This window comes from Salvelinus sp. IW2-2015, linkage group LG26 (genome assembly GCF_002910315.2).
Source record: "Salvelinus sp. IW2-2015 linkage group LG26, ASM291031v2, whole genome shotgun sequence".
NCBI classification, from domain to species: domain Eukaryota; kingdom Metazoa; phylum Chordata; class Actinopteri; order Salmoniformes; family Salmonidae; genus Salvelinus; species Salvelinus sp. IW2-2015.
In genome coordinates, this window is record NC_036866.1 from 47,724,079 (window position 1) to 47,749,683 (window position 25,605).

General features: G+C 41.3%; 1 protein-coding gene across 7 annotated transcripts in view; it reads left to right on the forward strand.

Annotated features, from left to right (window-relative positions):
* Window positions 1-25,605, forward strand: part of LOC111952472 (membrane-associated guanylate kinase, WW and PDZ domain-containing protein 2) — a 289,912-nt gene that overhangs the window by 21,921 nt on the left and 242,386 nt on the right. For 6 of the 7 annotated variants that reach the window (XM_023971164.2, XM_023971166.2, XM_023971168.2 and 3 more), the window contains exon 2: window positions 10,818-10,934. In XM_023971164.2, the coding sequence (XP_023826932.1) occupies window positions 10,818-10,934 (117 nt within the window). Of the gene's footprint in view, window positions 1-3,159; window positions 3,397-10,817; window positions 10,935-25,605 lie in introns of those variants that run through there. The other variant, XM_023971167.2, reaches the window with a different exon arrangement.

A 25,605-nucleotide genomic window follows, 5' to 3' on the forward strand; every position in this document is an offset into this window, starting at 1 on the left:
TTTTGCTGGTGAGACTGTCAGTGATTTATTTGAATTCAAGGCACACTTAACCAGCATGGCTACCACAGCATTCTGCAGTGATACGCCATCCCATCTGGTTTTCACTTGGTGGGACTGTCAATTGTTTTCAACAGGACAATACCCAACACACATCCAGGCTGTGTACGGGCTTTTTGACAAGGAGATATGGAGTGCTGCAGCAGACGACCTGGCCTCCACAATCACCCAACACTCAACAAATGAGATGGTTTGGGATGAGTTGGACCGCAGAGTGAAGGAAAAGCAGCCAGCAAGTGCTCAGCATATGTGGGAACTCCTTCAAGACTGAGAGAATGCCAAGAGTGTTCAAAGCTGTCATCAAGGCAAAGGTGGGCTACTTTGAAGAATCTAAAATCTGAAATATTTTTTGATTTGTTTAACACTTTATTGGTTACTACATGTGTAATTTCATAGTTTTGATAGCTTCACTATTATTCTACAATGTAGAAAAAGCAAAACTAAAGAAAAACCCTTGAATGAGTGGTGTTTCTAAACTTTTGACTGGTACATACAGTACAGTCATTCTCAAAAGTAATAGACTCTTAGCTTTCATTTGACACCCAATTTGACATGCTCATATGAACTTACATTTACATTTTACATTTGAAGTCATTTAGCAGACGCTTTATCCAGAGCGACTTACAAATTGGTGCATTCACCTTATGATATCCAATGGAACAACCACTTTACAATAGTGCATCTAACTCTTTTAAGGGGGGGGGGGTAGAAGATTACTTTATCCTATCCTAGTATTCCTTAAGAGGTGGGGTTTCAGTGTCTCTCGGAAGGTGGTGATTGACCCGCTGACCTGGCGTCGTGAGGGAGTTTGTTCCACATTGGGGTGCCAGAGCAGCGAACAGTTTTGACTGGGCTGAGCGGGAACTGTACTTCCTCAAGGTAGGGAGGCGAGGAGGCCCGAGGTGGATGAACGCAGTGCCCTTGTTTGGTGTAGTTGGGCCTGATCAGAACTTCACATGTCACATGGTTACTTTTACATGGAAATTACCTTAACACCTGCTGTAAACCACTGGTAAATTAGTTGAAGTGTTTCACCAAAATGTCTGAGTTCAACATTACCCTCTTCCTCCTCGTCAGCACTGACGGTTGATACAGACAAAGTCCCCTTGCAAAGACTATATTGTTCCCGCAGGCAGGCAGTCAGACAGCTGCAGGGAACAAACCGACTGTATATCTCAGACTGACAGAAAGTTATTTGTGTCCAAATGACAATTGACAATTAATGTGATGAATGATGACCTTTGACATGGCCCCATGTCCGACTCCTCCCTCTCCTCATTTAACACAACCTGAACCCTAAAGMGGCAATTTAATTTAACAAGAGTTTAGTGAACTGAGCAATATAAAAACTTGCCTCCTTATAATGCACATTGTTAAAGAAAAATTTCCAAATAAATTATAGTCTGAGATTATAATTAGGTTTACAGTATTTTAAAAACATTTTTGCATGGTGCTTTTGCATTACAAAAATGTTGGACATTAAAAACCTCTATCCTTATCTGGCAATGTAAACCAGGCTGTAAATCTCTGATTGAGAAAGTCTCAGGCCCCCTTCTGGGGTCCTGATGATTCAAACGATATTCATGTTTTTCTTATGTTTATTTCTTCTATGTTGAGGAGTGTGAAAGAGTGCCATGTCAAAGGTCACCAGTCATCATTTGTTTCTTTTTGCGTGATCATTAAAAAATGAAATAATTTCATAGCAGTGTAAAGCACACATTCATCTAATTTGGACACAGTGTTTCCTGTCCTGTTCTCCTGAATACATTCTTTCTCTTAGGGTTTGTGTAGTTACTAGGTTTGAATGGCGGGAACCTGGTTACTGAGATTTACCAGAATATACCGMCCAAAACCACTCSCTTTTCCCAGGATAAATAACTGTGAGAAACCGGTAAATGATAATAAATTATTAATATGAACAGCATTGTGTGAAATGAAACTGTTAAATTATATGTGATTGTCTAAATCTGGCTTTTCTACGACCTCTGCATGATGAATCATCAACACTCAGGGTGGGGACAGACAGCCCATCTCAGTATGGAGTGCAGTTCACAATGCTTGTAGACCTATCATCTCATCATCGTAACGTTTTATGCCTGTGGTACAGTAATAGTATATAAAGACAGAATGCGCATATAATTYACCCATCTCCATCTGGCTTTCAGGGGTCACCTTCAGGTAATATATTCCATGCAGTATTAGCCCTATAATTAGCTAATTAATGATGGGTTATGCATAGTAAGCTTCTAACTTATAGCCTCTGTCTCTTGCGCAATATGAATGCACCTGTGCTCAGCTGGACTCTCTCCTTCATGGGACTCTCCTTGGAGTCCCATGCAGGAAAAGCTAGACTACAATAGCTTGCTGGACATCATTTTTTTTTGCATTTCTTATACCAATGTAATATTCAAAGATTAWACAAATGGAATATTTGCTGTTGTTTGCTGAACGTTAAATACAGCAGCCAATAGAACTCACGGGTAGTTTGAAAGAAGAGTGAATGTGCAATGGCGGAAGGCTATARCAGWTATTTATTCAGACCCATAACCATTCAATCTTCATGAAGAGAAGTGAAGGCCTTCTGCATCTAATTCTATTCCTACAGTATATTATTCAAGGATGTCATTAGAATGACGAAGATAAGGAAAACAAAACGTATTTAATTTAGCTGTTGAAAGGAATGAAGCAACAACAGCGAGAGACAGAGGAGGTAGGCTAATAACATTAGGGGACATTTTATGAAAGGTGTGTGTATATATATGCGTCAGCCTACTAATTCTACAAATAGGCCCTATTATTTCAAAATTAAAATCAAATTCGCTAGKCTATACTTTGCAGGCTGCAAGCCTGCACCAGAATCGCATGTTCTCTCCCTGCTTTATCATGGTTTGAATGAGGTGTGTAATTCCAGTCCCTTATGATACATTTTATCATCTGGATCTGCACCTCAGTGCACTACTGCCGTCAGTCAACAGGGGGCACTACAGGACTGTAGAACCCCTCTAACCAATCAGCATCCAGATCTGGATGAGGCCGGCTTCCCACTGGCAGAATTCTTTTCCCCTCTGTCGTCTCCCACTGGTCTCTATCCCTCTTCCCCCGTCTCCATCGCCATTCCTGGGATGTAAATTAGCTGCAGCGGGGGCTGTGTGCTTGGAGCATCGGTAAAGAATCAGGGACAGAGGGACGTAGAGGCTGGCCAAAACAGTAGAGGATGCTCCGTGTCTGGGCACAGGGCTAGAGGACGACTGGGAGGACAGGGCTCTCTGTGGATGTATACCTGTGGAGAACAGCGGACCTATTTTACCAGTCCTGCCAGCTGGGCCAGCTGCTGATGAGGTGCCTACGCTGTCTGTGCTGGTGTGTGTTTCCTTGCAGCTGTGCATGCTTGTGTATGTATGTGTTCAGCTCTGATTGTGTCAGTTCTGATCTTCACACTCCGACCGTCTGATCATCTTGTTAATCAGGCTTTTCCCAATCAGCTRCCGTTTTTTTGTTGGTTTGCTCTCCTCTGTTCCTCTCTCTCCTCTCCTGCTCTAACMAGCAGAGTTATGTTGTGGTCGAATTCACCAGTGCCTCAGAGCTTGGCTAAAATGGTGACCTTCATTTTTACATATGATGTTATTGATGAGGAAGAGCTATGTGTTTTTCCAGATCGAATCTGTACAGTTGTCATCGCCAGGGTTAGAAGCTGTGTGCATGTGTGCATGTGTGTATGTGTGTTTGATTCGAGTCTGTGTAGTTACACTGTCTAGGGCAGTGATTCTGTGCGCGTATGTGTGTGTTAGAGGTCGATCGATTAATCGGAATGGACGATTTAATTAGGGCCGATTTTCAAGTTTTCATAACAATCGGAAATTGGTAATTTTGGACGCCTATTTATTTTTTAAAACGCCTTATTAAACATCACTGCCTTTCTTAAAATCAATACACAGAAGTATATTTTTTTTAACTTGCATATTTAGCTAAAAGAAATCCAGGTTAGCAGGCAATATTAACCAGGTGAAATTGGTGTCACTTCTCTTGCGTTCATTGCATGCAGATCAGAGTATAAGCAACAGTTTGGGCCGCCTGGCTCATTGCGAACTAATTTGCCAGAATTTTACGTAATTATGACATAACATTGAAGGTTGTGCAATGTAACAGGAATATTTAGACTCATGGATGCAACCTGTTCGATAAAATACGGAACGGTTCGTATTTCACTGAAAGAATAACGTTTTGTTTTCGAGATGATAGTTTCCGGATTCGACCATATTAATGACCTAAGGCTCGTATTTCTGTGTGTTATTATGTTATATTAAGTCTATGATTTGATAGAGCAGTCTGACTTCGTGCTCTTTGCCAGCAGCTCTTTGCAATGCTTCAAGCATTGCGCTGTTTATGACTTCAAGCCTATCAACTCCCGAGATGAGGCTGGTGTAACGATGTGAAATGGCTAGCTAGTTAGCGGGGTGCGCGCTAATAGCCGTTCAAACGTCCCTCGTCTGAGACTTGGAGTAGTTGTTCCCTTGCTCTGCATGGGTAACGCTGCTTCGAGGGTGGCTGTTGTCAATGTGTGCCTGGTTCGAGCCCAGGTAGCGGCGAGGAGAGGGATGGAAGCTATACTGTTACCTGGCAATCTAAAGTGCCTATAAGAAACATCCAATAGTCAAAGGTATATGAAATACAAATCGTTAGGAGAAATAGTCCTATAATTCCTTTAATAACTACAACCTAAAACTTCTTACCTGGGAATATTGAAGACTCCATGTTAAAAGGAACCACCAGCTTTCATATGTTCTCATGTTCTGAGCAAGGAACTTAAACATTAGCTTTCTTACATGGCACATATTGCACTTTTACTTTCTTCTCCAACACTTTGTTTTTGCATTATTTAAACCAAATTGAACATGTTTCATTATTTATTTGAGGCTAAATAGATTTTATTGATGTATTATATTAAGTTAAAATAAGTTTTCATTCAGTATTGTTGTAATTGTCATTATTACAAATAAATAAAAAAAAATCGGCCGATTAATCGGTATCGGCTTTTTTGGCCCTCTAATAATCGGTATCAGCGTTGAAAAATCATAATCGGTCGTCCTCTACTGTGTGTGCGCACATTTGCAAGCGTGTGTGGTCATGTGCACAGTTGATCTTGAGTGTGTGTGACAGGGTTTGTGTAACTGTAGTGTGTGTGTGCTCCTGTAAAAGCAATTCCTCTTTTAAGGACAGTAAACATCATTGTCATTGTGTATGCATGAGTGGCTGGACATGTTTGTCATTTATACATGACAGTGCCTGTGCCAGTGGGTAGGATACAGTGTATGTACTTAGTGTAACCTTAGCTTGTACATACTTGTGAAGATGATATGAATGTCCTACTGAATGAGTGTCCTCTCTGTTTGTGAGGAAGTCTTCATTCACTGTATGACCATCCTGTGTGTAGGGCTGTTATGGTGACCGTATTACCGCCACATCGGCGGTCACGGGTCATGATGGCAGTCAAATTCCACATGACTGTTTAGTCATGGTAATTTGGCTTCTCCAAGCTCTGATGCTGCTGATGGTCATTAGTAGCCTACCAAACTTGCTAACTGCCTGGTACTCAGCACTCTGTTGTCTCTCTAATCACTCTGACATCAATGCAAATGTRATCGAAAATATCATMAAATACTTCATGTGAGCCCATGAGCTCATGTTGCTCAACATTTCTATAGGCTATGCAATTGTGTGAGAAAACAGAGTGATGGCCTCTATTAAAAAGAGGAGGATCCCATCATCTTTCTATAGGCTAGGCCTACTATATTTACTTCTCAACTTTCCTGATATTAAGCACATTGCTTCTCTTTACAACAGGAGTATAGCCTACCTGGCTGGCATGAAAATTAACCACAGGAAAAGCGTCCTCCATTCACTCTTTAAGTGCATAGATTAAATGTATTTTTCCCCTGCCCGATTCGAGTCAGGTGCAAGATAATTGTCCTTTCTAAATCAAAACAAATGTCACAAATATTATTTAGTACATGTAAAGACAAGATTAAATCAAGAATAGTCTGATGGGTGACAATATTAGCCTATCACTTGTGAATGATATGTTATCACTTGTGAATTATGCCCAACTTAAGGCAAGAAACAGTGCATGTTTTTTTGTTGCTAAATGTTCTAGGCCTATATGTTTTGATAAGGTTTGTATCACAAATAAAGTGGCCAAATAACTTCTTAAAATGAAGCACATTAATCTGCTTTACAATGGGTGTAGAGCCTAACTGACATTCGGATAGTATTCAGATCCCTTTACTTTTCCCACATTTTATTACGTTACAGCCTTATTCTAAAATTGATTAAATTAATGCTTTTGCTCAACAATCTACACACAATACCCCATAATGACAAAGCAAAAACTGTTCTTTTACAAATGTATATCAAATTACCGTATTTACGTAAGTTTTCAGACCTTTTGCTATGAGATTCGAAATTGAGCTYGTGTACATCGTGTTTCCAATGATCTACAACTTGATTGGAGTCCACCTGCGGTAAATTCAATTGATTGGACATGATTTGGAAAGGCACACACCTGTCTATATAAGGTTAAACAGTTGACCAGTGCATGTCAGAGCAAAAACCAAGCCATGAGGTCGAAAGAATTGTCTGTAGAGCTCCAAGACAGAATTGTGTCGAGGCACAGATCTGGGGAAGGGTACCACAACATTTCTGCAGCTTTAAAGATCCCCAAGAACACAGTGGTCTCCATCATTCTTAAACGGAAGAAGTTTGGAACCACCAAGGCTCTTCCTAGAGCTGGCCGTCCGGCCAAACTGAGCAATCGGAGGAGAAGGGCCTTGGTCAGGGAGGTAACCAAGAATCCGATGGTCAATCTGACTGACCTCCAGAGTTCCTCTGTGGAGATGGAAGAATCTTCCTGAAGGAAAACCATCTCTGCAGCACTCTACCAGTCAGGCCTTAATGGTAGAGTGGCAAGACGGAAGCCACTCCTCAGTAAAAGGCACATGACGGCCAAGATTGAAATCTTTGGCCTGAATGCCAAGCGTCACGTCTGGAGGAAACCTAGCACCATCCCTATGGTAAAGTAGGGTGGTGGTAGCATCATGCTGTGGGGATATTTTTCAGCGGCAGGCACTGGGAGACCACTCAGGATCGAGGGAAATATGAACGGAATAAAGTACAGAGAGATGCTTAATGAAAACCTGTTCCAGAGCTCTCAGGTCCTCAGACTGGGGCGAAGGTTCTCATTCCAGCAGGACCACGACCCTAAGCACACATCAAAGACAGCGCAGGAGTGGCTTCGGGGCAAGTCTCTGAATGTCCTTGAGTGGCCCTGCCAGAGCACGGACTTGAACCCGATCGAACATCTCTGGAGAGACTTGACAATTGCTGTGCGGCGGCCTGACAAAGCTTGAGAAGATCTGCAGAGAAGAATGGGAGAAACTCCCCAAATACAAGTGTGCCAAGCTTGTAGCGTCATACCCAAGAAGACTCGAGGCTGTAATCACTGCCAAAGGTGCTTCAACAAAGTACTGAGCAAAGGAACTGAATACTTATGTAAATATGATATTTCAGTTTAAACAAAATTGCAACATTTTTTAAACCTATTTTTGCTTTGTCTTTGTATGGGGTATTGTGTGTAGATTGATGAGGGAAAAAACTATTTCATCCATTTTAGAATAAGTCTGTAACGTAACAAAATGTGAAAAAATCCAGGGGTCTGAATTCTTTCCAAATGCACTGTACATACGCAGCGTGTGAGTTTCAAGTTCGGGGAAGAACATTTTTTTCTATTAAAATGCTCCTTTATAATAAAAGCAATACATGAATAATCGCATTTGTGGTCAATTTTGAGAATGGTGTTTTCCTGCTAATGGAATATTCACGCTTATAGGCTACTGCCGTGTGTGCATTGCTACGCTCATAATGTGAAACAAACCTCATAATAGTTTATCAACATTTTAAGCTAAACGTTCTCATCTATTGTGTCAGGCTCATTGGTTAAAACAGTTTTTTTGATGCTAGTGGTTGAATTAATTTGGGATCTATCGCATCCCACAACTGTCCCAGACTATGTTTGGAATATTTATTTCTTGCACAGAATAGAATGGGGGATAGTAGATTGACAGGTTAGTGATTTTGCTGTTCATTAGGCCTACTCATATTGTTGGCTAACAAAGTATGTGTGGACAGTATATCTTCAATATGCACATCGGAATTGGATGAGGACGAGCTCAGTTGCATCTCTAGTGTGTGTTCTGTCTTCTCTTGTAGCCTGTGAGAAACACCCGATCACGTGAGTGAGAGGTGATTTGGCATGCAGCCTGGAGAAAGGAATTATAAATATTATATTCAGCCGTTGTGCCCAAGGCATGGATTTTATTAGGTGGCATTACAGCCACACAAGGGGATGTAGCCGGGCAAATTGTCAAATTGTGAATGAGAGACTGATGAATTGTGTACAGCCTGCGCTAAAAACAAAGCAGAGCTCATGCCTTTTCATGCAACTTTTTTTTGAAATCGTCATTAAAGTTGTCATGCAGCCTTAGAATGTATTAAAAATCTAAACATATAGCGCAACATTTGTATCACACCTAATGTTACATACATACCTCTAAATTATAGGAGTACCTATTTATTTTTTAACCTCTCAACACAGAGTAGCCGCATGGGCGCAGTCTCTCAAATTGTTTGGAGAAAATATCCTTTCTATTTTATTCAGCTGCGTTCAATTGTATTCTTCATACTATAAAATATAAATAAATAAAATAAAACCCATTCAGCATCGTTCACACCGTCTTAAGGCTGTAGCCCCACACATCTCTTTAAGGATTCACATGTGAGGCTATGTACTAAACAAGCAAAGATTTCAAGACTGGCTTGTACTACGGCTGGCTTGTACTACGGGTGTGTTCGTAATTTTGTGCCAGAGTGTGCTCTGGGCGTCCGTAAACTCAGAGCGTTTCACTCTCGTAGTGTTCAGATTGCACACAGGACGCTCTGGCCGAGGAGTAGGTTTGATCCGAGCGTTCTGACCTAACAACAGAAGTTAAGAACCCAAGCTAACTGGCTAACAATGGCTAGCTTGCTAGCTACTTCCAGACACAAATGAGAGAATAGCCCACTCTGACCATTGGGATTATGAACCATAATAAGCAATGCAAATGGCTCTGAGATACGAGTAATATTACTACACAGATCATACATGTAACGTTAGCTAGCTAGCCAGCCAGCTACCATTAGCTAGCTAACAGTACACTTTAACTTAGAAACATGTAATATCTGAAAATGTAGCTAGCTAGACTCTCTTACCCGTATACATGGATGGACGCTTCTCCCTCTGTCACGATTCCATGGTTGCCCTTAGTTTGAAGATGTCCTCTGGAGCCAGGTGTTTTATACAACAGCTTTCTGTGTGTTCTCTTTTTTCGACTCCGTCTGCATATTTGCAATCAAATGGCAGAATTTTCTCCATCTCCTTAGCTATCATACTCTGATTCCACTGATTTCTGAACTCGGTCCTCCAGAACGTGGAGAGCAGCACTTATGCAGTTCTCCTACGTGATATATATAAAAAATAAAGATGCATTAGAAAGGATTACCTACACATACTGACCAGTTCATATTATAGACAGAAGCTGGCTACATGGCAGACCAATCCGAACTCATCTCTTGTCATGTCCAGCCCACTCATTATCTCAGCCAATCATGGCTAGCGGGAAGGTTGCTGTGTTTTTCCGTGGCTAAACCAACTAGGCTTGTAATTTAACTATTTTTTTGGTATTTACAGACGGCGTACAAGTTTTTTATTAAGGCACATGAAACTTCACATGTTCCAAAATGTATTTCTGCCATAAAATGTATTTTGATAAAAAACTTTTTTAAAGTTCAAATGGCACTCCTGTGAAGTAGTAATGCGCGACATACGCCTAGTTTCCTGAAACAAGTCACAAATGTGTTTATGTTAATTAACGGTCAATTACCGTGACACCGGCAGTTTATTTCCTTGACAATCACCGGCTGACAAAATTTCATGGCAGCCACAGCCCTACCTGCATGTTAAATGTTGGGTAATATGATGTGTCGTTAGGGGTGGGGATGGGGGTGTGGTGACATGTGAATGCGGAGAATGGCGTACAGTGTTAGTGCTGTTGTAAGGAAGTAGCTGGATGGTGTTGGATCTGTGAAGTTGTCATGTTGTTCTTTGGGAATTGGTAGTGCTAGATACAGGCCTTGTCATGTGGAGACATTTTAGTGGGAGAGGTTTGGGGCGTGTGGTGTAGTCTATGGTGTATGGTGTACACAATGGGTTTCAAATTCAATTCCTGGACGACCATTTGTCTGCGGGTTTTTGCTCCTCCCTTGTACTTGATTGGTCAGTTAAGGTCAATTGATTAGTTAGGAACGCCMCTCACCTGGTTATTTAGGTCTTTATTGGACACAAAATGAAAGTCCCTCAAGGAATTGAGTTTGTCCCCCCTGGTGTCCACTGAAGTTTTACTAGGGTTTGTCATGAGATGTAGGGATGAGGTGATACACTGCCAGATTGAGACTCAATGCACTCTGTCAGACTCAGTACACTATGTCAGTAGTGAGATGTGATATAATAGGCCTCTGTCCATGTCCCTCTCAGTCACACAATTACTGTGATGTGTGTTTGTGTTTTACTACATGTTTGTTTGTGTGTGTGTGTATGCGCCTGCTTGCCTGCTTGTGTGTGTTTTTTAGTGTGTATTTTAACCTTGTGTGTGTGTGTGTGTGTGTGTGTGTAGGGGGCATGGTGGATAAGGACCTCCGGCACTACCTCAATCTGCGCTTCTCCAAGGGTTCCGTGGACCACGACCACCAGCAGATCATCAGAGACAACCTCTACCTCCGCACCGTACCCTGTGAGTCAACACATACACACGCAGTCAGACAGACAGACACCCACAGGCACACACACTGAAAGACACACGCATAGACACACGCACGGTTGTCATAACCTACCTCCGCGTCTGACCCCTGACCATAGCAGAACACTAGGGATGAATTTAATTATTTATCCTCTCCTTGAGCTCTCTCTCTTTCTCTCCTTGACATTGTACAAATGGACAGGTGGAGGCCAAATCCCTGTAGGCGTTCCTACATATCCCTTTCACTCGACCTGTGTTGAGGTGTGACTATTGAGATGCACCCGACCTGTGTTTGAGGTGAGGTGAGACTATTGAGATGCACAAAGCTGTGTTTGAGTTGAATTGAGACTAATTGAGATGCACCCGACCTGCGCTTGAGGTGCGGTGAGACTATTGAGATGCTCCCGACCTGTGTTTGAGGAGCGGTGAGACTATCGAGACCCAGCAACTATCCCAACTATTGAGATGCAGGACATACAGTATAGGCCATATTTGGTTTATTTAAAGTGTTTTCTCCAAGGCGGTTGATGCTAGATGTGTGCTAGGTAACGGTTGTCTTTTTGAACAGGCTGTGTCTGAAATGTGACCATTTTCACTACTTATGGCTACTATGTAGGGCATGTGTTGCCATTTTAGATGCACTCTGTACGTGAAGATTTACCAGACTACCCTGGTAATACATAAGGAGCCATAGAAAACACTTACCTACGTGAGGACAGAGCCTCTAGCAGGAGTTGTAAAAGAAATGGTTCAAACGTTTAAGTTTCAGGGCAACTTAGAGAGCATTGAATGCTCTAGACAGGCTATATGAATCCTGAATGAATACAGTCTACCGATACTGTTGCTTTGCGTTAAAGGGGTCTCTCTCTCTCTCTCTTCTCTCTTCTCTCTCTCTCTCTCTCTCTCTCTCTCTCTCTCTCTCTCTCTCCTCTATTTTTCTCTTTCTCTATTTTTTCTCTTTCTCTATTTTTCTCTTCTCTCTCTATTTTTCTCTTTCTCTATTTTTCTCTTTCTCTCTCTCTATTTTTCTTTTCTCTCTCTCTATTTTTCTCTTCTCTATTTTTTCTTTCTCTCTCCTCTTATTTGGTGTATTTTCAGTGCTCTCTCTCTTCCTCTCTCCTCTCTCTTCTTCTCTCTCTCTTTCTCTTTCTCTTTCCTCTTTCTCTTTCTCTTTCTCTTTCTCTCTCTCTCTCTCTCTCTCTCTTCTCTCTCTCTCTCTCTCTCTCTTCTCTTCTTTCTCTTTCTCCTCTTTCTCTTTCTCTTTCTCTCTTTCTCTTCTCTGTCTGACTGCCCTGGTGCTCCATTACTGCACACGCTCAGTATCTCCTCTTTTTCTTTCTCTCTTTTTTCTCTCTCTTGCTCCTTCACCCATCGGTCGCCAAGCTCTCTTTCCATGGCAACCAGCCTCGTCTCAACCCTGTGTTGCCATGACACCCTGCCCCCCTCCCCACCACTTCATACAGAACGTGCACAGTATTAAGACCCAATGCAGTCGTTTTTATAAAAATATCAAATCGTTTCTGGGTACCATTTGAGTACCTTACTGTAATATGTTTTCCATTCAAATTGACGAAAATAGCTTTTTAGCAAAATAATTTTTAGCAAGCAAACATTTTGCTAGGACTGTCTGGGAGTGGTCTGAGGGGGAGGGGAAAACCAGCTGTTATTTGCAGAGAAGTTTGGAACTCTCTTTGTTATTGGTCTATTAACCAATTGACCAGCATAATGATGTCACCAGGCAAGCCGAAACTTCCGCCCACGCGAACCTGCTGATTAGAAGATCAGGAAAAAACACTGATCACAGTTTTTACAGTGTTAGTTTCATCAGCTGTTGTACAATATGATACAAAAGACAGGTCAAACATAATTTGGACTGCACTGGACCTTTAACACGCACACACACACACACACACACACACAACACACACACACACACACACACACACACACACACACACACACACACACACACACACACACACACACACACACACACACACACACACACACACACACACACACACACACACACACACACACCACACACACACACACACATAAACACACACATAAACACACACACATAACACACACACACACACACACACTGAGTGTACAAAACATTAAGGACACCTGCTCTTTCCATGACATAGACTGATCAGGTGAATGCTGTGATCCCTTATTGATGTCAGCTGTTTAATCCACTTCAATAAGTTTAGATGAAGGGGAGGAGAGGTTGAAGTAGGATTTTTAAGCCTTGGACAATTGAGACATGGATTGTGAATGTGTGCCATTCAGAGGGTGAACGGGAAAGACCAAAAAATGAAGTGCCTTTGAACGGGTTATGGTAGTAGGTGCCAGGCTCACCGGTTTGTGTCAAGAACTGCAATGCTGCTGGGTTATTCACACTCAACAGTTTCCCGTGTGTGTCAAGAACGGTCCACCAGGCAAAGGACATCCAGCCAACTTGACACAACTGTGGGAAGCATTGGAGTCAACATGGGCCAGCATCCCTCTCGACACCCAGATGAATTGAGGCTGTTCTGAGGGCAAAAGGTGTTTCTAATGTTTGGTGTATATCCATATACTCAGATGGATTTAAAATGCAGCAGTCTGACTCTGACTTCTCTCCTCTGTGTGTGAGATATAGAGCGCTTAGTGACAGGTTCTGCCATGTCACCTATAAGAGCGTGACAGTCTGACAGGTGTGCGCAACGAGCCCTTTTAGCTCATATGGATGTCTGTCCGGAGGCCTTTTGTATTTTGTTTGTCGTTGCCGTGGGAAACGATGYCATTGCTTTTGATTCTGTTTCCACCAGCACTCTGTTCTGTCAATATGCGCACGCACGAACGCACGACAGGGATGTGACAAATGTAAAAATGATCTTAACATTTTCATGCATGGGACATCATGTCCCACTATTTTTCATCAATGTGATGGCTCGTTGCAGTGATGTATGACAGCGTGTTCATAGAAATCCAACAATCTGTTATTAACACCACATATGGAGTGTCTGAGAGCTCGTGCTTTGTACTGGCAGAGGAATCATTGTACAATTTCTCCATCCTGGCCGTCACGGTTTATCCACATGGAATCTGGTAGTCTGGTTGTAGATACAGTGCATTCGGGAAATATTCAGACCCCTTGACTTTTCCCACGTTTTGTTACGGTACAGCGTTATTCTAACATTAATAAAATAATATTTTTCCTCATCAATCTACACACAATACCCCATAATGACAAAGCAAAAACAGGTTTTTAGACATTTGATCATGCTTGAGATGTTTCTACAACTTGATTGGAGTCCACCTGTKGTAAATTCAATTGACTGGACATGATTTGGAAAGGCACACACCTCTCTATATAATKTCCCACCGTTGACAGTGCATGTCAGAGCAAAAACCAAGCCATGAGTTCGAAGGAATTGTTCGTAGAGCTCCTAGACAGGATTGTGTCAAGGCACAGATCTGGGGAAGGGTACCAAAAAATGTCTGTAGCATTGAAGTTCCCCAAGAACACAGTGGACTCCATTTTTAAGTGGAAGAAGTTTGGAACCACCAAGGCTCTTCCTAGAGCTGGCCGCCCGGCCAAACTGAGCAATCGGGGGAGAAGGGCCTTGGTCAGGGAGGTAACAAAGAACCCGATGGTCACTCTCACAGACCTCCCGAGTTCCTCTGTGGAKATGGAAGAATCTTCCAGAAGGATAACCATCTCTGCAGTACTCCACCAAATGGGCCTTTATGGTAGTGGCCAGCCGGAAGCCGCTCCTAAGTAAAAGGCACATGATAGCCTGCTTGGAGTTTGTCAAAAGGCACCTAAAGACTCTCAAACCATGAGAGACAAGATTATCTCGTCTGATGTAACCAACATTGAACTCCTTGGCCTGAATGCCAAGCGTCAGGTCTGGAGGAAACCTGGCACCATCTCTACGGTGAAGCATGGTGGTGGCAGCATCATGCTGTGGAGATGTTTTTCAGCGGCAGGGACTAGGAGACCAGTCAGGATCAAGGAAAGATGTACAGAGTAAAGTACAGAGAGATCCTTGATGAAAACCTCCAGAGTGCTCAGGACCTCAGACTGGGGCGGAGGTTCACCTTCCAACAGCACAACGACCCTTAGCACACAGCAAAGACAACGCAGGAGTGGCTTCGGGACAAGTATCTTCATGCCCTTGAGTGGCCCAGCCAGAGCACAGACTTGAACCCGATCAAACATCTCTGGAGAGACCTGAAAACAGCTGTGCATCAACGCTCGCCAACCAACTTGACAGAGCTTCAGAGTATCTGCAGAGAAGAATGTGAGAAACTTCCCAAATACAGGTGTTCCAAGTTTGTAGCCTCATACCAAGAACACTCGAGGCTGTAATCCCTGCCAAAGGTGCTTCAACAAAGTACTGAGTAGAGTCTGAATACTTACAGTTGAAGTTGGAAGTTTACATACACCTTAGCCAAATACATTTAAACTCAGTTTTCGATTCCTGATATTTTATTCCAGTAAAAATTCCTGTCTTAGGTCAGTTAGGACTTTATTTTAAGAATGTGAAATGTCAGAAATAATAGTAGAGATAAATTTTTATTTCAGCTTTATTGCTTTCATCAATTCCCAGTGGTCAGAGTTTACATACACTCAATTAGTATTTTGGTAAGCATTGCTTTTAAATTGTTAACTTGGGTCAAACGTTTTTGGGTAGCCTTCCACAAGCTTCCATAATAAGTTGGGTGAATTTGGCCATTCTTCCTGACAGAACTGGTGTAACTGAGTCAGGTTTGTAGGCTCCTTGTCTTGCACACGACGCTTTTTCAGTTCTGCCCACAATTTTCCATAGGATGTGAGGTCAGGGCTGTGTGAAGGCCACTCCAATACTTTGACTTTGTTGTCCTTAAGGAGCCATTTTTGCCACAACTTTGGAAGTTATGCTTGGGGTCACTTGTCCATTTGGAAGACCCATTTGCCGACCAAGCTTTAACCTCGCCGCACAACCTCTCGGCGATGCTCTCGATATGTTGCTCCAACGGGTGAGTGGGGGAGTGAGGTAATGCATTCTAACTGCTGGTGGGGGCGCTTTGGCTTGCAGCAGCAAGGACAGGTGCATAAAAGATTTTTTCCGCTTGTCAATATGATGCGATCTTTTCGATTAAGCATGACACACTTGTACGCTTCCATGGCAGCAGAAGCACCGGCCACACAGTATCGATGCTGCACCCCCGTAGGTCTAGGTCACGGTTTGGATGGTGTTCTTCTGTTTCTTGCGGATAGTGGTGGATTCTTCGATCTTCTTACAAATGGATGTCACGACTTAATAGTTATGTCCTTCCAAGTGGATAGCAGTAGTCGTGGATATTAGTTTTTATGGACGGTCGTGGGCGGAGTGGCTTCTCTCGCTTCGACTTGATGTGGCTGTTCAGGCTTCTCATCGTCGCATAATATGGGAGACTCAGATTTTAATGATACTCGTGGATAATAGGACTCAACTTTACTTTGTACCTGTTTCCTATCACATCGATGTCACAAGGTGGGCAATTGATTCTGTCTCTTGAGGATTGGTTTGACTTTCTCGCAACCAAAGTCACGTTCATAGTCAAGGGGTGCTAGGAGAGCAGAAGCGCTTCTGCGCTTTCCTGAGCCGAGCAGGGCCTTGTGAATTTCGAGCTGCTTGTGGCCTTCATATTGTGGTGGGTATATAAAATTCGTGGGTTAGACTAGTATACTGGTGTGTACCAGAGTGAACGGTTGGTTGGATGCCGTCTCAGGTTGTGGAAATGTGGTCTCCAAGGAATACGAACCGATCGTTAGCTTGCGAAGTGGTAACAATTCTCTATATCTTTCCACTGAGGTCTTGGAGTGATTTCTTATGTATTTTCCATGGTGCTCAAGACGAAGCAAGAGAGACAACTGGTCCATGATAATTTATATTTCTAAAAAATTATCACTCTATTTTATATTTAACCGCAGGTAAGAAGCCTAGTTGAGTACGAAGAAGATTTCAGTTTCATACAACTCCGCGATGAAGACCAGATAAGCTTAATAGCGTGCACGACAGGCAAAACAAACGGATATTCACAGAAGTAATAATTATGTAGACCTTAGGGCAACATAGGCTTGTCCAGCAAGCATCAACAGAATAATTGTTAAGTTTGGTATTGTACACTTTCTGCCCTAAGGGGGAAAAGAAAGTGTATCGGTAAAATATAAAAGTGATGTGAAAATGGCATGAGTAGAGTACTTGTATAACGGTTCAATAGTAGCAAGTTAATTTTACAATTTAGCTTAAAGATTATACACAGTTTCGAGTGTTTGGATGAGCTGGAACAGGTTATGATTGGTATCTGAAGCATGATGACTCTTGTAGTGATTGTAAGTAGTGATACTGGTGAGCAATAAAGAGCAGTCATGAATAAAGTACATATAAAAGCGCAATGGGTGGGATTGAGGTAGGTAGTTACTTGGTGGGAAATATATTAACTAAGATGGGTACCTATGTGGGACAAGCTGCTCTCGTGACGATCGGTTAGAACTGAGCTGTCTTAAGAATGAGGTAGTATGTATGTTTAAGGCTTAGGTGATGGGATAATGATTATGTCGAATATCAAACCTTGTTGAGATACAATCCGACATGATTGCTACGAACTCTCAATTGAACCTTCACAATAGATTGATCAATTAACGCTTATGCAGAAAGCGTCTCTAAAGCCCATGCCATCAGATGGCATGGTTCTTGAATTGGTATTTCACAAGGCTGGTTCAAAGGCACAGTCAACTTAGTGTAAGTAAACTTCTGACCCACTGATATTGTGATACAGTGAATTATAAGTGAAATAATCTGTCTGTAAACAATTGTTGGAAAAATGACTTGTATCATGCGCAAAGTAGATGTCCTAACCAACTTGCCAAAACTATAGTTTGTTAACAAGAAATTTGTGGAGTGGTTGAAAAACGAGTTTTAATGACTCCAACCTAAGTGTATGTAAACTTCCGACTTCACCTGTATGTTATAGTGATATTTCCGTAAAAAAATGTGCTTTGTCTTTATGGGGTATTGTGTGTAGATTGAGGGACAAAAAAAAATGAAATAAGGCTGTAACGTAACAAAATGTGGTAAAAGTGAAGGGGTCTGAATGCTTTCCAAATGCACTGTATGCCACCTGGGCATTGAAGCAGACATCGTATACCATTAACAAAGGCTGCATATCAACTGCAATCATTTCTTTATTCAGTGTATTGATTTTCTCACTTTGTCCCTTATCCACTTCTTTCGTGTGAGGAGCCTGTCTAATGCCTGTTGTCGAGGGCCTGCGCTGCTCCCAGCAATGGTTTGGGTCTCACGGTGCCTACCTTTTCAAAGACCATGACAGTTATTCTGACCATTTGATATTTCAATTGTATACATATTCCATTATAAATAATAAATGAATGCATTTATTATGTTAAAATAGGTCATAAGAAACCTCAGGAAACCAAATGTAAATTGTAATTCCTCAGAAAATGTATTGATTGATCCAGAAGCACATGGAAAATAAGATGATAGTGTATTTTATGACTGTAAGACAACAGTTGCTGGCCTGTCCAAACTACTCCTAAACTATATTGAAACTAATTTAACACATAATAATAATAAATGTGGCCTAAAGACAATATCAAATTGACAATGGTCTGATGAGTGACTATTCTATTGTCAAATAGAGAATGAGGAGACTGATGAYCAGCGCAGCTTGCATTGACGGTGTGCATTGGCAAAGAAGCGAGGAGCTTACCAAATAGCACTTCTTCCATATCATCCCACAGAGGTCTATGCAGGCCAGACGTATTGATTGCTACGCCCTATCAGAAGGAGCAGATTCCAAGGTTTCTAATGAACCTTGCCAAATAACTCTACAAATTGCACGAATGGTCTCTGTTTCAAAATATAACTTTTTCCTAGATTAATTGTGGCTCTGTGCATTCCTCATCGGCAATAGAAATATAATTGATAATTTCTTCTGTTCCATTATATTCTTACTGTAAAATATGTGTGTTGACTGTGGTAGGGCAGGGCCTGTGATATCTGCTGAATGAACAAGTTGCTTTCATTGGCAAGGCACAGTCGTAGAATGGCATGGCACAGCCCTAGCCTTGGTACTAAAGCGCAGATAAATAAAACTCAAAACATGCTATTCTGTTCTTTTGAAATAATTAGCCTTGTATCATGTTTTTTATGACTTTCCCAAACAAAATATGAATGGATTTATTTGTGATTGTGTATATTAACACGAGAAAGGCAGCGAGCATCATAATGACTCAAAACAAAGTGTTTAGTTACTCTGCCTTGACTTTTCCTAAATATGTCTACATAACACACTGTCATTGTTTGAGTCTTAATATCACAAACTGAACTGGAGTTATAAGGAGTTCCTTTTTTGAATGGTTTCCCCCGGCCTGCTCCGCTCCGATAGTTGAATGTGCCATGCCCAGTTGATAATCACCTTGACAATTGCCTCAAATCTGAGCCTAAACTAAGGAATTTCACACATATAACAACAGATTAAGTAAACGAAGTATAGTATTATGTTGGAGAATGGGTGAGTTGATGCGAACGATGCGTAATTATGTAATCTCCAGTTGTGAATGAAGAACAGGGTATTCTTTTTGTATTTATTTATTTACACTTTAACTTCTGTATTTTTTTGTGGGTTTTGGTTTTTACACATAGCCTACAGTAACAAAGTAATGAAACATTTTATTATGTTCTTTGAAATATTTACATTCCATATTCTAATGTTACCTAACACCTTCATAAACACAACCAAWTGAAATTGGCATGAAGGGAGGTCCAACAAGGCCAGGCTTTTCTAGTTATTTATTAGACTGGTGGCTGTTGGTACTCCTCGAGGCCCGGCTATTCTACTGTTAAATATGCATACGGTCATTTAGACCTTCATGGCGCTTTAAGGATGAAATGGTCAGAAAGTTTTTTTCTTTTAGGATATTTATCTGAAAGTACCGCTAAAATACACATATTTAGGAAAAGTCAGGGACAGGTGTGTTCAAGGTTTTTATTGAAATCATTTTTTGAAATTACAAAATTGAAAGGGGTCAGATGAACTGTTTTAGCAGTTATAGTGTTAAGCATTGCACCTGTACTGCAACTGTAGCTCAATTCCACATCGGAAAGTGTGCATTTCACCACCACCTCATTTAACTTCTCAAAGTATTGCCMTGCCGGATTYCGCTGCTGTCGCTTCCCTGACTCTCTCTCTGCCATTTGAACAACAATGACGTGTGGAGCACTTTATATCCGTGGCCAATCATTTTAAATACTCACATCTCCTACTAATGTTACAGCATTGTTGCTGTATTTTCACCTTTATGATGATGATCGGGACCCAGAACTACACTGTGATTMAATTTTTGTGGGGAAAAAACACACAAAAAAAACAGTTTTTTGGTTAGGGATTTTTTTATGAACGTTAACAATCCCTCACACCCCAAACACACGTAACCGCACGCATCAGAGTTTCCATTAGCCAGTAATAGCCGGCTTTTGGCCGATTTTAAAACTAAATAAACAGAAAAGCCGATAAATAAAATTGGTGCCGGCCAATTGTCTGTGAGAAGAAGAAAATATCCCATTGCGAATTAATGCTTTTTAGCCCATTCATTGATGGAAATACCAGTCGACGTAAATACATTTGACTKGTCATGCTTATTTACATAGTTTTGCAGAATTAAATTGTTGCGTGTGTACAGTTTTCTTTCTGTATCTTATTTAGCACCCGTACAGCATACAGATACAGAGCCTTTGAGCGGAAAATCTGTCAGACATCCCCAGAGCAGCTACTACAGCATCTCAAATAGCACATGCATAGACGACGGCTTCATCAGCAGGCTTCATCAGCAGGCTTCATCAGCAGGCTTCATCAGCAGGCTTCATCAGCAGGCTTCACACACCACTTTGCAATGAGTTGGAGGTAGTATGCATTTTGAAAATATATACTTAATTGTAGCCTAGCCAAAATCAGACCATATCCATGGAGGCAATAATATATAATACTGGCAAGTTGCTTATCGAGGGGGTTGAGCTCCTGTGTCCCCTTTCCCCCCGCCTGGGGCACAAATACTTATATCTGTGTAAGGCTATGCGCCTTTTGGCCTCCACTTTTATGTCGGACCGCGTCTTTCTTTTTTTTTCTCCGACCTGAGCCAGCAGCATTCACAGCGTCCGTCACATGCTGCCACTCTAACGCCTTTTTGGCACACTGTGTCCACAAAACAATATATTTTTTTCTTGCTTCAACCTTCTCTACAAGAACTTCCATTTCACACTTGGTGAAATGTCTTTTTTTTAGCTTTTCTGTCGGGATTTGCCGTCATTGTCGTAATACAGTCACTATGGATGAATATTAGTTAGGGGCGTTTCACTGACTATTTATAGGCAACTATGGGCGTTTAAAGGGGTGGGACAAGACGCTCGCTCACGTGCGACAAATTTCGAGTTGATTGTGATTTATAAAGGGAAACCGGCGTGGAACGTGCGTGCGCACTGTTATAAATCTGAATATTTTTATGTTTCGTCTGTACGCCACCTTTTGACGTGAACCCACCACACAGTTTTATAAATGAGGCCCCACTCCATGGTCTTGTAGTTTTTTTTCACCATTTCAACGTGTGGGCCACGGCCTCGCATTCTCTGGTCTAATGTAATTGTAACTAATTTCATTAGTGAGTCCTTTTTAACTTCTTAAGGCACTCTGGCCTTGGAAGGCGTTCTGTCATGTTGACACAAACTTTAAGCTCACTTGGGCGTGGCTACTGACTGGGCACAAGTTTGCATGAAATACAATTCTCCTTTAGAAGTCTAAAATCACATTTTTATATTGTATTAACATCCTACTGGGTAGGAACTTCACAGCTAGAATGTGTTTCCTTCCTAAGTTACAGTGTTTACGTTATACAGTCTTTCTACCAATTTGAATGACATCACAAAATGGACATACATTTTCCATATTCCATCTCTCATCATTCCCAACATTCGGATGTTGAAATATGTTGTCCCAGTGTTCATTGTTTGATGTTGAAGTTTTAAGTGACCACTCTTCTGCAACACCCATACATTCAATTCTCCCTTACTAGATACCAAGAAAGAGAAAGTTCTCTCTAAAATGTATGACTGGCTGTTAAGTCGTAAAACAGGCCCAACCCCCCGCTTTCCTCTCCTGTGGGAGAGAGGGGGGGGTCTGGCTATCTGTCAGCCATTGCCAGTTGATCTGGCACCTTTGATCCTCACCAAGGAGAGAGAGTCATGACAGTTGTGGTGCATTGATGCTTCCTTTGTGACGTGTTGCTACTACGTTTGTGCTACTCTGCTTCTATGTTTGCTCTTATGTGCCGGTGTGTGGAAGCGATGACACGGAAGAGATTGTTTAATATGCTTTCCCAACTGCAAAGCCCTAAGCCTTACTCTGTCTTTTCTCTTTCTCTCTATTCCTTGTCTCTTCTCTTTTCTATCTCCCCCTCTACTTTCGCTCTCATCCCTCGACATCTCTCTGTTTGCTCCCTCTAGCTTTTTCTTAGTCTCTCTATCCCCCCTCTCTCTTATTAATCGTTCTCTTGTTCGCTTTGTTCTCTCCGTTCTGTTCCTCTCCCGTCATTTCCTCCAAGCGGTCTTCTCTCATTCTACTCTGGTACGCCTCCATGCCCCCTAAGCCTCTTCCCCAGAGCTGTGAGGATGTAATGCCAGCAGAGAGAGAGTGACAGGGAGTGCATCCCAAATGGCACCCTATTTCCTATGTTGTGCACTACTTTGACCAGGGTYTGTAGTGCACTGTATCTGAAATAGGGTCCAATTTGGGACACTCCCCAGGTTGAAGTAACAGTTACTGGCTGTATAGTTCTGCACATCCTGTAGAGTGGAGACTCTCAATGCATAGGGCATGAGGATGTATAGAAAACACATACAAAAATGTGTGTTTATTTTTTGTGTGTCCAATAGTCCTGAGATACTGTGCTGTCACAATGCATATTGTTGCTGTCGGATGGAAACCTAACCCCCAAAAGGCAATTTTTCATTTCAACATTAATGAACTTAGCATAACGGAAATTCATAATTTTACTATGTTCTGGGTCAGATATTCACACGTCACTTAAACAATTGCTGTTTTTCCCAACAACCAAAAAACCTATACATTTGAGTTACGCGTTTTCCGCATATTATACAGTATATGGCGATACATGGYTTTCTTATCATTGATTAGAACAGGCCAAGTCTGAACCAGTGAGWGGATCACCATTTTTGCTATAATCCTCCATTCATTGACAATCATTTAATATTATTTTATCATGTGAATCATTTATAAAGTGTATACTCATGATTAACTAAGACATGATTGGTCTACTTGACAATGGTTGCAATTGCTATTAATATAATAATTCACTTCGTTACCTACCTTCCAGTAGTAGCACACTCAGGGCTGTAGCCACAGGCAACCACCCCTAAACTTTCCGTTCCAACCAATATTTTACTTTTAAATCCACAAATAAAGTGTTATGTGTAGTTATGTTATGAGTAGAGAAGAAGGTAGACACTTGATCTGAATTAAAACCCGCTGCTTCACTCATTCTCCCTCTGGCCCGCTGCCTACCGATGGTGCACGCATAGCCAAATGACCCTGTCTCATTTAAACCTATAGACTGATCTGTTTGTGTGTGCATCCATTTCTACTTTAAATAAAAGCTAGCTAGAGGATGGTTGAAATGTCTCCATCGGGCTACATTATGTGATACATGGGTTATCGGTGTGATACAGCCCATTTCTCCTTCAGCTGACTTGCACATGTCGTCCAGCGCAGGTAGTCTTCAATGAACACTGACATCAAAAGTTCCATAGGCTGTAAAGTTTCAGTTACGGTCTCATTCAAAGTTGACTTAATTTCTTTCAGTGTGCTCATAAAAAGGTATATGGTAGACTTGAGACATTGGAATAGCATTAATGAAAATTAATTCCACTATCATGTCAAGTACATGTGACGGTGAATGCCTACAAACAGATATTTACACGTAGTGTGATATTTCATTTTTTTAAATATCAAGGAGGATCAGGTAAGTGTTTATAACAATCAATATCGAAATGCAATTATTAATTATGTTAATCAATTGACATTAATTAACATAAACCCATTTAGCATCTCCTGGCTTCCACACACAGCCTACAAGCCACTGATGCAGACCTTTGGAACATCTAYATTTGAAAAATAAGTCAATGTAATATAGCCTTTATAGTATGAAGAATACAATTGAACAAAGCTGAATGAAATAGAAAGGATATTTTCTTCAAACGATTTGAGGGAGTGCGCACATGCGGTTATTCTGTGTTGAGGGGTTAACAAAGAAATAGGTATTCCTATATGCTTAATTTAGAGTTAGTGTAACTTTAGTTCTTCTACAAATGTTGGGCTATATGTTTAGATTTGTAATACATTGTAAGGCTGCATGATGCAACTCTAATGATGATTTKAAAAAAGTTGCTTGAAAGGCATGAGCTTTGTTTTTTTGCGCAGGCTGTACACACTACATCAGTCACTCATTCACAATTTGACAAGCACTTGATAATGTCTAGAATTTCACRGTGGCATCCCCTTTTGTGTTGCTGTAATGCACCCTAAAAGAATCCATGCCTTTTGCGGCCAGTGGCTGATGTGCGCTTCTCCCTGAGTGCTGCACGCATGTGATCGGGTCTTTCTCACAGGCTACAAGTGAAGACAGACACATCAGGGACGCAAATGCGTGCTTCATCCAATTCCGAGGTGCATATTGAAGATAATGGATGCATTTACTTTTTGTCAGCCAACAATATGCGTAGGCTTAACGAACAGCAAAAGCACTAGCCCATGTCAAACTACTATCCCCATAATACAAAGGTCGACCTATTCTATTCGGGGCGAGAATTMTTTTTCTTCCAAACATAGTCTGGGACAGTTGCGATAGATCCCAAATGAATACCACCACTAGGATCACATTTTACGCAATGTGGCTGACRCAATAGATCAGAACATTTAGCTTAAAAAGTAAAGGCTATTTCTTCACATTATAAGCGCAGCAATGCGCACATGGTAGTAGGCTATAAGCGCAAATGTTCTATTAGAGGAAAACACCATTATATAAAATGACAGCAAATGTGATTATGAATGTAATGATTTTATTATAAAGGTGCATTTTTATGGTAAAAATGTTCTTCCCTAAACTTGAAACTCACGCACTGCTAATGTATGCCAGTTAGGCTCTACACCTCTTTTAAAGTGCATTATTGTGCTTAATTTTAAGAAGTTATTTGGCTACTTTAGTTGTGATACAAACCTTACCAAAACATATAGGCCTATGGGCTAGGATACATGACGTATGCGACCATGATTCGAAAAAGTAGCAAAAAAAAGGAATTGTTTCTTATGCTGGACATCATTGTGGACATCAAGTGATAATATTTAATTCACAGGTGATAGGCTGATATTGTCACCCATCAGACTATTCATGATTTAATCTTGTCTCTACATATACTAAATAATGTGTGTGACATCTGTTTTGATTTAGAATGGAGCATTCTATGAAACAGTGTCAGTGGGAAAAAATATATGTTATCTATGCACTTCAATAGCGAATGGAGGCCGCTTTTCTCTGTGGTTTATTTTCATGCCAGCC